This window comes from Garra rufa, chromosome 12, assembly GCF_049309525.1.
Source record: "Garra rufa chromosome 12, GarRuf1.0, whole genome shotgun sequence".
NCBI classification, from domain to species: Eukaryota; Metazoa; Chordata; class Actinopteri; order Cypriniformes; family Cyprinidae; genus Garra; species Garra rufa.
This window is the reverse complement of record NC_133372.1, coordinates 11,922,229-11,936,327: the sequence shown is the minus strand read 5'-3', so window position 1 is coordinate 11,936,327 and position 14,099 is coordinate 11,922,229. Positions and strand designations below refer to the sequence as shown.

Genomic DNA, 14,099 nt, shown 5'->3' with positions numbered 1-14,099 from the left:
ACAGAACAAATCAACCACCTACACAATTGTGCATGTCCCTGCAAACAAGATGAATCATCAACTTTGGTTTCATTATCCCTTACAAGAAGACTAGTTCTGAGTGGTATATATACACAATACATGCCATGAATCTCTAAAAATTATGATTTTCCAAGGGACTCCTTTCCTAAATTTTAAAGCAGCTATATATTTTCATGTTTAAAAATGTGTGATTAAAGGATTAGTTCACTTCCAGAACAAAAATTTACAGATAATTTACTCACCCTCTTCGTCATCCAAGATGTTCATGTCTCTTTCTTTCTTTACTCGTAAAGAAGTTGTTTTTTGAGGAAAACATTCCAGGATTTTTTTCCATATAGTGGACTTCTTTGGTGCCCCCGAGTTTGAACTTCCAAAATGCAGTTTAACTGCAGCTTCAAAGGGCTCTAAACAATCCCAGCAAAGGAAGAAGGGTCTTATCTAGCAAAATGATCGTCATTTTCATGAATAAATAAATATTATACACTTTTTACCCTCAAATGTTCATCTTTCCTAGCCCTGCGATGCGCATGTGTACTCTGCGCACTCCTGTTCAAGTCAGTTAGGGTATGTTGAAAAACTCTCATCTCATTTTCTCCCCTAACTTCAAAATCATCCTACATCGCTGTTTTACCTTTTTTTCTAAAGGGCGTTTGACCGTCTTTGCACGTTCACTTTGTAAACACTGGGTCGGTACTTCAGCTGCGATGTAGGACGATTTTGACGTTGGAGGAGAAAATGAGATGGGAGTTTTTTGACAAACCCTGTCTTGAACAGGAGTGCACACAGTACGCATGTGCAACGCAGAGCTAAACAAAATGAGCATATAAGGTTAAAACGTGTACAAATATTTATTTAAGAAAATTATGGATTGTTTCACTATATAAGACTTTTTTTTCTCAGCTGGGATCATTTAGAGCCCTTTGAAGCTGCATTTAAACTGCATTTTGTAAGTTCAAAGCATTGGAGTCCACTATATGGAGAAAAATCCTGAAATGTTTTCCTCAAAAAACATAATTTCTCTACGACTAAAGAATAATAGACATGAACATCTTGGATGACAGGGGGGTGAGTAAATTATCTGTAAATTTTTGTTCTGGTGAACTAAGTGAACTAATTACCGTTTACTGTTTAAAAGTTCACAAGTCTCATATGCTCATATTTATTTGACAAAAAATACGAAAACAGTAAAAACAGTAAAACTATGAAATATTATTACAACTTCAAATAACTGTTTATTATTAATAGTCTTATTATGAGCTTAAAAGTTTTTAAAAGTAATTTTTTTCTTTAAAAAAAACCTAACCCCATATATTAATTATTTTATCATGGGATTTTCCACAAAGTAACTAGATTGTGGTATACTGTTATAATTATTTAAATTATTTACTGCTCTAAGATAGCACGTGCATATTAAAAGTTTGATACAAGATGGCTGCAAAGCTAACGGGCGTGACTAAAAGTCATAACACTCGACAAAAAACTTTGTTTAAATAAGGGAGGCTATTTAGAGCGGGTTGTGTATTCTAGTGAGGGCCCCATGTGTACAAGACATAAAAAGATGCACTGTGCATTTTTCATTTTAAACAACAACAGCAAAAATCCAGATGTCAAGCTAATTTTCCCCCGCAGGCCGGCAGACATCAGTCAAACAGAGGCTCAGCTCCTTTGTTGTGGCCGAGGAATGTTAATGGTTTGCCGGGGTAGGTGCGAGCAAGGGGGGGGGGGGTGGGGGTTTCCACGGCGATGATTCATAGTGCGCAAGAGTAGGTGTGTAGCATCTCTTCTCACTCACAAACTGACCTTTATTCGCTTTTCCGCCTCCAACATTTTGGCATTGGCAGCCTCCTCTCTCTTTTTCCGCTTTGCCTGCCAATGCAAAACAGGTCTGGGTCAGACCAGTGCTGCCGAGCTGGGTAAAACCTAAATTAAACATGCTAAACCAACATCTGTTTTATTTATAACTTATACTAACACTTTGATTGATGTGTCTGCGAGAGGAAAAGCGAGAGCTGGCATCGAAACACACACACACACACACACACACACACACACACACACACACAAACACGCACAGGAAAGCCCTTCTGTCTCACGTCTTGCCATTGTTGCGCTTTCTCTAGCTACAGATCACTGAGTCAGTGATTGAGAATGTTTTCTCTTCAAGTCCGTGTCAGAATCAGCCCCGCGATCTTCCAAACTATTCAATATTCCTCGGGCTCTGACAACGGCAATATAAAAAGAAAGCAAAGGCGAATTAGCCGAAAATTTAAATACGTAATTACAAACAGCAAGAAATCCTGTTCAGAATGGCTTGCCAAGCGTGTCAGCTCCAATTTGATTTTGCCCAGCTAAAACACTTTTGAAGCCTCTATAATTGGGTGAGTAAAGTAAACAGTGTCTTCCTCCTGCTACTTATGCAAGAACTGCCATTGTCTGATGGAAAAAAATCTTTTATGTCTAATTTACCTCTGGTTCGAAACACAGGAGGCAGCAAATTTAATATTCAAAAACTGTCCACCAAAACCAATTTAGCATTAGTCCTGACGAAAATTATGCAGAATTCAGAGCCCCAAAATGCTGGTGAGTGATTCCGCCGTGGTCCGGGCTCCATGTTAAACAGGAACCGAAGGGGGTGGCGTGTATTTTAAGAATGTTAAGCCTATTTCAACTCTTTTAATTTATTATTTTCTTTCCGCAGTCACTCCGTACCTCGAGAATCTGCTGTGCGCGGAGTTCCTTCTCCATACGGATTTGCTGAATACGCTTTATCTTTTCCTGGTAGGAGAGGAGGAGGAAGTCTGTTAATTGAAAGTGCTGCTGTGCATTTAAAAAAGTCGACTGGCAGCCGAGCTGCGCTCGTAGAAGCACCGTCAGTCTCCGTTCTGAATTAACGCTTATAATCTCATATCAAATGACCCTGAAAACCAGTTTTCTTCACAAACTCACCTGCTGTTTGAGAATCTTCAACTGTTCCTTTTGCTTCCTCCTCTCCTCTGCGGCCATGATAGCTGAACGAGAGACAGAACGAGGTTTTAGAGAGAAGTCTGAACATCGTTGTGAGCGGGGCTTGACATTAACTTGTTTTCTCACCTGCCACTGTGGCTAGGGATTTTCCAAAATCACTAGCCACTCAGCATTTTCACTGACCACAATTTTGTTACAATTAAAGTTACTGCATACTAAATTTATTTAAATTGATTTCCAGGTCTTTGATTGTTTGTTTTTTTGGCTATTTAAAGGGCATTTTCCCTAACTGTATTAAATGCATGCATAATTTTTCATTTAAATTCTTATATTTTATTAGCAATTTCACTTAATTTAATAAGACAGTATAGGGCTGTTACCAATCAAATGAAATTGATATTAACAAAACCGATTTTTCCACAGCATTTACATATTTAATAAAGCTAAAATGTAGCATGAAAGCATTTACATTTCAAAATGGCAACAGTATAAATAATGTTATGCGCTTGGTGTATGAAATCATTTTTTTTTTTACAAAATGCAAAGATAAGCTACTTTTAAATATAAAAGGAAAACACCAATAAGTGGCAGCAAGTGACTGTCTTAATGAATGAGTCATTTAGTCATGCCTTCAAACGATTTGTTTAGATGGCTGATTCCTTCAAGAATGAAGCAAGTGCCTGTCTTTATGAATGAACAACTAAATCATTGACTCAAATGATTCATTCAGAAACACTGAAACATTCAGTAAACATTGCTGTATGTTGCTCAGATGCGTGATTGTTCTGCTGTTCTGAACTATTTTCGTTAACCAAATCGAGCAAAAACAGTCAACACTGACAACATTGTACCAAAATGTGTATTAACTAGTCGTCTGAACCCTTGTATAAAGTCAATGTCAAATTTATAATCGTGGTATTTCAAAGGGAAAACTGCACTTTCTTGGTCGTGTCATGTTGCTTAAAGAAGTTCACTTCCAGAACAAAAATGTACAGATAATTAGATAATGTACTCACCCCCTCATCATCCAATATGTTCATGTCTTTCCTTCTTTAGTCTTAAAGAAACTATGTTTTTTGAGGAAAACACTTCAGGATTTTTCGCCATATAGTGGACTTCTATGGTCAAACGATCCCAAATGTGGTTGTAAACAATCCCAGCCGAAAAAGAAGGGTCTTATCTAGTGTAACGATCATTTATTTTTTGCTCTGCCTTAACTCTTTGTTTTTCTGGTTGAAGACAGTTAGTATGTAGTATGTCGAAAAACTCCCTAATCGCTGTTTTACCTTTTTTATAAAGGGTGTTTGATCTTCTTTGCATATTCACTTCGCAAAAACACTGGGTCGGTACTTCTGCAACGATGTAGGAGAAAATAAGAAAAGAGTTTTTTGACATACCCTAACTGTCTTGAACTGGAAAAAAAAACAGAGTTCAGGCAGAGCAAGACAAGATGAGTGTTTAAGGTTAAAAAGCATATAAATTTTAATTAAAAAAAAAAAAACTATCGTTTCGCTAGATCCTCGGCTGGGATCATTTACAACCACAAGCCTGTGTGTTGTGTTTAAACTGCATTTTGTAGTTCAAACTTGGGGCACCATAGAAGTCCACTTTATGAAGAAAAGTCCTGAAATGTTTTCCTCAAAAAACATTTTCTTTACGGCTGAAGAAAGAATGACGTGAACATCTTGGATGACAAGTAAATTATCTGTAAATTTTTATTCTGGAAGTGAACTTCTCCTTTAACTAGGCTATATGTTATAAATATAAAAACTACATTTTTACTGTGTACAGTTGTGTTCATTTATATTGATTTCTCCATGAGATTGTCTCACACACAGACTGAACTGGCACAACCTTGTTACTGTCAATACAATATCCATTATCAATTGCCATTTACAACAAACGTAATAAAATCAGAATTATTCTTGCCGAAATTTTGGTGCTTCCCTAATTAGATCTTTTAATCAGATTAGTTGTCCGGTTTCACTTGCTCCAGACAAGCATTAATGTCGAGCTCTGTTATAAAATTCAAGCCCTGTTTGTGAGCAATCGAGTGGTAATCATAATCTTGAAGTACCTTGCTGTTTGCGGGCCTCCTTGGCCGCTCGTGCTAGTGCTTGTTTCTCTAGTTTCCTCATGAGCTTCATCTGAGCCGCCTGCCGGGCGATTTCTGTTATGAAAACAGACAAATCTGTTCTAACAATATCAACACATGCATTATTATCTATGAATGAGGTGAAGTCAAAAAAGAGAGGCTCTTTACCCTGAGCCTCCAGCTTGCGTAGCAGTTTGGCCTCGGAGGGACTTGGGAATTCGCTCTCTCCTAAATTCGGGGGGCGGCCCTTTCGCCGCCGGCTGCCCGAACCTTCACTGCTGCCCCTCGACTGCCGATCAGAGTTGGGCGGACGACCTCGTCGACCTTCCATGGCCAAAATACGAGGGATGACCTCTTCCTCTTTCAGAAGAGTCCACTGCAGACCCTGGGGGAAGCAGGGGACAGAGGAGGGTTAGACTAATGAAACACAGAAAGTTCCCTAGTAGAGTGTCACATCGCTAATAATCATGTGACTTATAATCACTAAATAATATATTTATTACTTGGTAATGATATTCTCAATGCAGCAAATGAATTAAAAAGCATGAAATGAAGTAAATTCATAAAAAAAAGAGAGTCAAATTCATTTAAATTTTAGTTAATGAACTGTCCCAACTTTTGCTCCACTGTATCTTTAATCTAAAGAGTCTCTTTCAACACACATGACAGACAAAACATGAAGTAACACCCTGTGGAAACAACGAGCGCTGATTATTGCACAGACTCCCTACAGTTTAAAAGGGGAAATTCAGGCTATCGGGGTTCAATCAAATTCCCTGCCCTGTTCAAGATGAAAGAGAGATACAGGGAGATTGAAAGAATACGAGCGAGAGAGACAGAGAGAAAAAAAAGAACATAAAGAACAAAAAAAAAAGAAAAAGAGGAGATGAAAGGCATTCACCTGGGGTCCTTCTCTGGCTTCATAGAAGTCACCAACCCTTATTTTTGCACTGAAGCTAAAATTATCACGTGTGATGTCAGTTATTCCGTATCTGGACAGATACTACAGAAGAGAGAATAATAGTGATTTTGTCAGACAGGACATCCAGAGAGCCATTAGCACTAGCACACTTGCCATAACAGTGCACAGCTAGCTAAAAGACCAGATCACCTAAGTAAACTGCTGGATCTTACACCAATAACTGTTAATGGTGCACTGGGAGAGGAAAGGGGTGGGGAGTGAGGCTTCCTGAGCGTTTTTTGGGGGGGTTTAAGCGTGAAGCAGCGGGGAAGACGGAGTAAAGGTTACCTTTACGACATCCGGGTACTGACGCAGTCGCTTGCCACACGGGGCATAATACGCAACGTCTCCCTGGAGCCGACCGCCCACCGTTTTCACCCTGGTCTCTCTTTGCCAGCTGCAACAATAACATATACATTGTGCACAAATTTTCAAAAACAGCTTGAAAAAGTATATTTTTATGCTATTTTATTTCATTTATATGCACATTTTTAATATAATATTGAGCATGGTAACATGTTAATAGACGTACTTTGACTGATATAAGACATTTAGGATATATACAAGACAAAAACAGAATCTAAGAAAAACAGTAAACACTGAATTCCAGCAAAATACGTTTAACAGTTATAGGAGTTTGACGAGGAAGGCATGATGTTATTTCTTCACCTTTTAATAATGTGTGAAATTATATGGCTATTTTGAATATGAATTATGAATGTGAATATGACAATCATTTAAAGTATCAAAACACTATGCCATTACGCAATCACTGTGCAAAGCACAATGCTGCCACCACTTTCCTTTCTGAATGGGTTTGCAATAACAGAGCAAAGAATTTTTATTTGAGCTGAGTATTTAAACATCTGCAGTTTTAATGTGATGTTTGTATGCGATTGTGTGCTCTGTTGCTTCAGAAGCACAGAATGCAGAGCTGCGGTTAACAGGTGTTGAGTCATGCTGCCACCAGTGTGTGTCATATTTAAACGTACCCCATTTCCAGCGGAATCCGTAAATCATCTTCATTCATCACTCGCTTTCTCTTCGCAGAGCCTGAGACAAGACAACAGCCAGACAAAACACATTATAACACACACACACACATTTTAAGCAAAGCGTTTTATCATCTCTTACAAATTACAACTCACATAATGAGCAAACAACATCGAATAAAACCTCGATTTTTATTTGTTCTGCTTTTGATGCTGCCTGCATGCATAAAACTGCCAGGGCATTTCAATGGAGTTGCTAAGGTGTCCTATATTGTTGTTACTAGAGGCTTAATGATATTAAAATTCTGGCTGATACTGATAAAATGATTTATTTTCATATGTGACCCTGGACCACAAAACCAGTCTTAAGTAGCATGTATATTTGTATCAATAGTCAAAAATACATTGAATGGGTCAAAATTATACATTTTTCTTTTATGCCAAAAATCATTAGGAAATTAAGTAAAGATCATGTTTGATGAAGATAGTTTGTAAATGTCTTACAGTAAATATATCAAAACTTAATTTTTGATTAGTAATATGCATTGCTAAGAATTTCATTTGGACAACTTTAAAAGCGATTTTCTCAATATTTAGATTTTTTGCACCCTCAGATTCTAGATTTTCAAATAGTTGTATCTCGACCAAATATTGTCCGATCCTAAATGAGCTTAAGCTTATTTATTCCGTTTTCAAATGATGTACAAATCTCAGTTTCAAAAAATGGACCCTTGTGACTGGTTTTGTGGTCCAGGGTCACATATGCTAATGGTAGATAAACAAAAATGGCAATTATTTAAATGATATGGTATTTTTAAATAAATTAAAGAATTAAAGAAATGTAGGCATCATTACATTCTAATGTAAAGTATGAAAAATGGATAATGTGTAGTTAACAGTGAGTAAAAATAAATTAAGTAAGAGGAATTAAATGTAAATGGGACAAATGGGCATCAGCAAATAAATATACATTATTGACAGATATTACAAAAAAATCTGAGTTAGTACGTTTTTTTTCTTAAATTCTTTTGAGCTTCAGGAATCAATTACATTTAAAAAAGATTTTCAGTTATTAAACAGTTATTTTAATTTGTAATAATACTTCACAATATTACGTTTCTGTATTTATGACTAAATAAAATGCAGTCTTAGTGAGCAAAACAGACAAAAACATTTTCAAAAATGTGGGTGTTTTGCCGTTTTTTTTAGAGGGCCAAGTCAAAGGAACCCACTTCCAAGTCTCAAAATGGTATTTTGGTACTTTGATTTGACTCCTGTAGAGTAAATTTATTGGTTTTTCAGCCTGATTTTTTAGGCAGGTAAACATCTGATTACATAATAGTAAAGTAATAGCTCTCCTAAACAAGCGGCGTGATTTGAGGTATCATTCATGTCTCTAGAACAAACGAAGCAAGACGAGCTACACGCTCAAGTTTAATGCTCAAGGGATAGGGTGTTGTGCAAAATATGAGTAATAGCAATAGTGACACTAACAAAGACCACAGGAAGAAACTAACAAAATCATCTCTCTCATATCTATCTTTTAGAGAAGAGAAGTCTGCAAACAAACGGGCGTTAAATGACACTCTCAGCAGCTCAAATAAAGCTCCAAAAACAAATCATCACAGTAACTCTTCTCAGCTTATTACAGATTCCTCGCGCTTTTCAACGGACACACTTCGGCTTCATTAGAAAAAGCGTTTCATTCCATCGCAGTGAGGGATGCTGAACACCGTCCAAGAGCAGATGCACTCGTGTGCCATGTTTGCTGGATTTGTGAGTGTTTTGTTTAACAAATGTCTCTGTTAGCTTCAGAAGGAAAAAGCAGATTAAGTCAGCCAAACAGAGGAGCTTGATGTGCCTCGGCTAACAGGTTAAGGCAAACACGGGTACCGGGGTTAACCCAGGCACCACACAAAGAGCTCTTGTTACCAGCTACATTTACCTGACCCTAAACCTGACCCTGAGGAAAACACAATTAATGGAAATGGTTTAATATTTATTCTGTTTAGGTTTTTTCCTGGACAAACAGGGCTCAAGCGGCTAGCTCCAAGGACGCACACCCAAATAGACGGGCACAAAGGGAGCCGAGTGATGCCAGACGCCACCATTTATCTTTCTAAAAATAGACACTCCGTCATCTGAGTGTGACAGCCTGCGCACAGACAAATACACAAACAAAAGGGCATGTGCATACACACGACACACATTCAACCCCATGCACACTTTCGACACTGACAGAGCTCCAATGGAAGGTGTCAAGCATATCCAGGTTTAGTTTAGTAATGACGTTGCCTGTGGTTACCTGGAGAGGTGCCAACAGAATACGATGAGGAGGGAGAGCTGTGATAGGTCAAGGCACCCGAGCTGCTCACAATGGTGGGCGTGGCCACGCTGGAGGGCTTAATGACTTGGAGGTTTAGTGGCAGACAGTCAGACAGGCTGTGATTGGTGGAGGACTTCAGATGGGAAAGCCCCTTGCTGAGTTTCTGAGGAGTCTTCTCTCCATCTGTGTCCATCTCCATGACTCCATCCTTGCGCTTCTTTTTACCACCCTCTGAGCCGTTCATCTCGCTGTCTGAATTACTGTCGGACTCTAAAATAGAAGGCGACAGGAGAGGACATGAGACGGTGTTTATCAAATTGGTCATTATAATGTGTCTTGTGTCATTGGTTGCATCAGTGAACCGAATTAAAGGAACAGTTCATGCAAAAATGAAAATTCTGTCATTTGCTCACCTTCAGTGGTTCCCATTGACTTGCATTGTATGGACGAAAATACAATGGTAATCAATGGGAACCAAATGTTTGGTCACAGACATTCTCCAGAATATTTTCTTTTGCGTTTCGCAGAAAAAAAGTCATACAGGTTTGGAAGTTGAATAAATGGTGACAAAATTTTCATTTTTAGAAAGATAAAAGATAGCAACATATTTATCTAATCGAATGTATTTTGAAATTAAAATGCAATGATATTCAGCAAGAACTAATTTAAGGAATTTTTATTTGGATCAGGATTTCAGATGAAATTAAATAAAATTTCTCTGACTTGATAGTGATAGAGTGAGGATCATTCAGTAAAATAAAAATAAAATTAAATACTGTCAGTATGAGGATTTTTCACTAAAATTCCTGGTATCCACCATGAACAATTTACACGGAACAGAAGTTTTTTTTCCATTTTATTTAATCATATGGAAAAGAGTGCCAGGATATTCTTTAAAGCAAAGTTTCATTTTCAGTATTTGATGTATTTTTTTAAATAAAAATGCTACGATATTCAGCAAGAAATAATTTAAGGAATATTAAAAAGTAAATAAACAAATAGAATAAAATAAAATGCTTTTCTAAAACATATTTTGCATCAGGATTTCAGATGAAATAAAAAAATAAAATAAAATAAAATTTCTCTGACATGATGAGTGAGAATTATTCAGAAAAATGATTAATTTTTCAGGTTTAAAAAGCCATTACTTCAGTGTCAAAGAAGTCATTCTAATATGTAGATTTGGTTATTGTAAGTTATTATTGCCACTCAATTATTAATAAGGGTTCTTATTATTATCAATGTTGAAAACAGTTTTTGATGCTTAATATTTTTTTTCTCCAGGATTCTTTGATGAATAGAAAGTTCAAAAGAACAGCATTTATTTCAAATAGAATTTGTTTTAATATTATCAATGTCTCTGCTGTTACTTTTGATCAATTTAATGTGTTCTTCCTGAAATAAGTATACAAAAGTACGCTTTTTTAATCTTACTTCATACTTTTGAATGCTACTGCATCACGGTTTCCACAAAACATTAAGAAATATAAAGAAGCACAAAAATATTAAGAACCAACTTTACACAACTTTCAACATTGATAATAAAATGTTTCTTGAGCAGCAAGTCAGCCTATTAAAATGATTTTTGACAAATCAAAATAAAATTTCTCAGATTTTTAAATAAAAATGTATGGGTTTTTTTCCCTTTTCAATGAATTTTCATTATCTTTAATCATATGGAAAAGAGTGGCCAGCATATTCTTAAAACAATTCTCTTTTGTGTTCCATGGAAGTCTGTATTTGGAAGTCTTGTAATTTGGAGTAAATAACAAAAAAAAAAAAAAACATTTTTGGGCAGTCCGTTTTTATGCATTTACAAAGGCATCTCACCTGAGAGACTGTCATCCGAATCCTCTTCATCATCATCCTCTTCATCTTCCACATCATCATCCTCGTCGTCTTCATCCTCAGCAGAGTCATCTGAGTCTTTGCTGCTGGGCAGCTCTTGTTCGGCTCCGCTGTGTTGAAACAGGTCCACGAGAGACTGCACCAGGTGGTTCTGGGATAAACCCCTCCAGGCTTCTAATGCTTTGGGAGTCTTGCTCTTCCGGGGCTCTCGGGTGCGGTTAGGAGTGGGAGACGCGGAGGCGGGGCTCTTACGCCCTCCGGTACTGAGGTTGACGGGCACGTCTGAGCGAGGTTTGGTAGTAAGGGCCAGCGGCACGTCCTGGGTGCTCTGGATGACTCCGTTAGGCTGGCCCAGACCCAGCAGGCCATGAGAGAAAGGCAGACTGGAGGAGGACACGCCTTGCGCTGCAGGGGGCTTGGTCCTACCTGACGCTTCAGATTTGAGCTTAAGAGGGACCGCAGAGGAGGAGGAGGATGATGAAGATGAGGAAGAGGATGTAAGTGCCTCCGCCCTCTTGCTTATCTTATATGGGTCCTGCTGTTTCTTTAACTGGAGAGGAAATGTCTGGTCCTGGGACAGGAAAGACTGCAGAAGGAAAAACAAAGAATGATGATGGAAAGTAACTAAAACAATCTCACATCCAGTCTCACTTACTAAAAAGCTGGATTAAAACAGTTACATTAACACTGGAGAACAGGTGAATGCACACATATTTTTTTTTCAGTTCTAATAAAAAATAAAAAAGTTAAATATTAGTATGGTTTTAAATATCTGTTTTAATATATTTTAAAATCTAAATAATGCCTGTGATGGCAAAACTGAATTTTCAGCAGCCATTACTTAAGAAATGTCACAAAAATCCTTCTAATATGCAGATTTGGTGCTCAATAATTGCTGCTCAATTATTAATAAAAGTTCTTATTATTATCAATGTTTAAAACAGCTTTTGCTGCCTAATATTTTAATGGAAACTGTAATTCCTTTTGTTTCAGGATTCTTTGATGAATAGAAAGAAAAAGAACAGCATTTATTCCAAATAGAAAACTTTTGTAATATTATAAATGTCTTTGCAGTCACTTTTGATCAATTTAATGTGTTTTTGTTGAATAAAAGTATTTTTTTAATCTTACTTACTCCAAACCTGTGAATGGTAGTGCATCCTGGCACGGTTTTCCCAAAAAATATAAAGAAGCACAACTTTGCACAACATTCAACACTTATAATAATATTGCTAAAAATGTTTCTTGAGCACCGATTTAGCATATTAGAATGATATCTGATGAATCAAGTGACGTTGAAGTGACATCAAGTGAGTAATGATGCTGAAATGGCTCCTTTTTTTATATAAACGGCTGTTCACACCAAGGATGATAACTTTAATGATAACTATAACTATTAAGTTTTAGCACATATAATTTTATGAGAACAGTGAACTTTACACCACAGCTATAACAATAACAACACAGAGGAACAATATCGTCGGAATCAATTTTTAGAAAAAATTTTTTATCAACAATTTTAATCATGGGAGTATGTGATTTTTTTTGCATATATCTGATGGTAGATGTCTACTTTTTTTTTTAAGTATCTTACTTCTCTATTTCTCAAAATCAATATTACAGCAAGTACCACTGTGGGGCAATGCCGTATTTTGAAACAAAGTGAAACCGGACCAGATTTCCTTGAACAAAGCACATCTTCAGAGAAAGTGAGATGTATACTGAGAGCAAAGATGAGAGGAGTAAGAAACAACAAATTGACTGATAAACAAAGAGAGAGGGGGAAAAACAGCAGAGAGGGAGAGGTGGAGATGTGGTAATTGCGCTGGTTGTCATGTGGCTTAAGTGCTGGTGGAAGAAGAGTGTGAGTGAGCATAATGCTGCTCTGACTCACTGAAACAGAGAACAACAGTGCGGCCATGACTCCATCAGCTCCACAACATTCATTAAGAAAGACGGAATGCTCAAACTCTGCCTGCCTTCAACCGCTCAGCTCAACCACTTGAAATCTTCATAGTACCATCGTAGTTTCCAGACTCATGAACATGAATGTATTGGGATAATAAACTAAAACTCTGTTTTTATTTTATTTTTATTTTTTTCAGAAAACTGCTGTTTTATTAGGGTGATAGGGAATTTTAGATGGTGTTGCCAAGAAGACCACCTCCAAGTGTCTATGATGTTCTGGAGAACTGTAGCAAACCCCCTTAAAGGAATAGTTCACCCAAAAATACAAATTCTGTCAATTCAAATCATTAATGTTGTTCCAAATCCCTAAGGCCTTTGTTAGTCTTTGGAACACAAATTAAGATATTTTTGATGAAATCCGAGAGATTTCTGACCATGCATAGACAGCAAAACAACTACCATGTTTGAGGCCCAGAAAGGTAGTAAAGGACATCATTAAAATAGTCCATGTGACATCAGTGGTTGAACTGTAATTTTCTGAAGAAGGTCTTACAGGTTTGAAACAACATGAGGGTGAGTAATTAATGACCGAATTTTAATTTTTGGTTGAACTATCTCTTTAAGTACAGTTGAGGTCAAAAGTTTACATCCCCCTTTCAGAATCTGCAAAATGTTAATTATTTTACCAAAATAAGAGGGATCATACAAAATGCATTAAGATATTTCACATAAAAGACGTTTACATATAGTCCACAGGAGAAAATAATCGTTGAAATTATAAAAATGACCTTGTTCAAAAGTTTACAGCCCCTTCAATCTTAGTACTGTGTTGTTACCTGAATGATCCACAGCTGTGGTTTTTTTTTGTTTAGTGATAGTTGTTCATGAGTCCCTTGTTTGTCCTGAACAGTTAAACTGCCTACGGCTCTTCAGAAAAATCCTTCAGGTCTGAGAAATTTTCTGGTTCTTTTCAAACTGAGGACA

At 37.0% G+C, this 14,099-nt stretch overlaps 1 protein-coding gene across 13 annotated transcripts in view; it reads right to left on the bottom strand.

Moving 5' to 3' along the window:
• Window positions 1-14,099, bottom strand: part of baz2ba (bromodomain adjacent to zinc finger domain, 2Ba) — a 109,087-nt gene that overhangs the window by 23,764 nt on the left and 71,224 nt on the right. For 8 of the 13 annotated variants that reach the window (XM_073852433.1, XM_073852439.1, XM_073852434.1 and 5 more), the window contains exons 9-18: window positions 11,190-11,793; window positions 9,339-9,629; window positions 7,034-7,094; window positions 6,330-6,438; window positions 5,982-6,083; window positions 5,249-5,465; window positions 5,063-5,155; window positions 2,968-3,029; window positions 2,731-2,796; window positions 1,822-1,887 (exon numbers count right to left, since the gene is read on the bottom strand). In XM_073852433.1, coding sequence (XP_073708534.1) covers window positions 1,822-1,887; window positions 2,731-2,796; window positions 2,968-3,029; window positions 5,063-5,155; window positions 5,249-5,465; window positions 5,982-6,083; window positions 6,330-6,438; window positions 7,034-7,094; window positions 9,339-9,629; window positions 11,190-11,793 — 1,671 coding nt within the window. The remainder of the gene's footprint in view (window positions 1-1,821; window positions 1,888-2,730; window positions 2,797-2,967; window positions 3,030-5,062; window positions 5,156-5,248; window positions 5,466-5,981; window positions 6,084-6,329; window positions 6,439-7,033; window positions 7,095-9,338; window positions 9,630-11,189; window positions 11,794-14,099) is intronic. The other 5 variants (XM_073852438.1, XM_073852440.1, XM_073852443.1 and 2 more) reach the window with 1 other exon arrangement.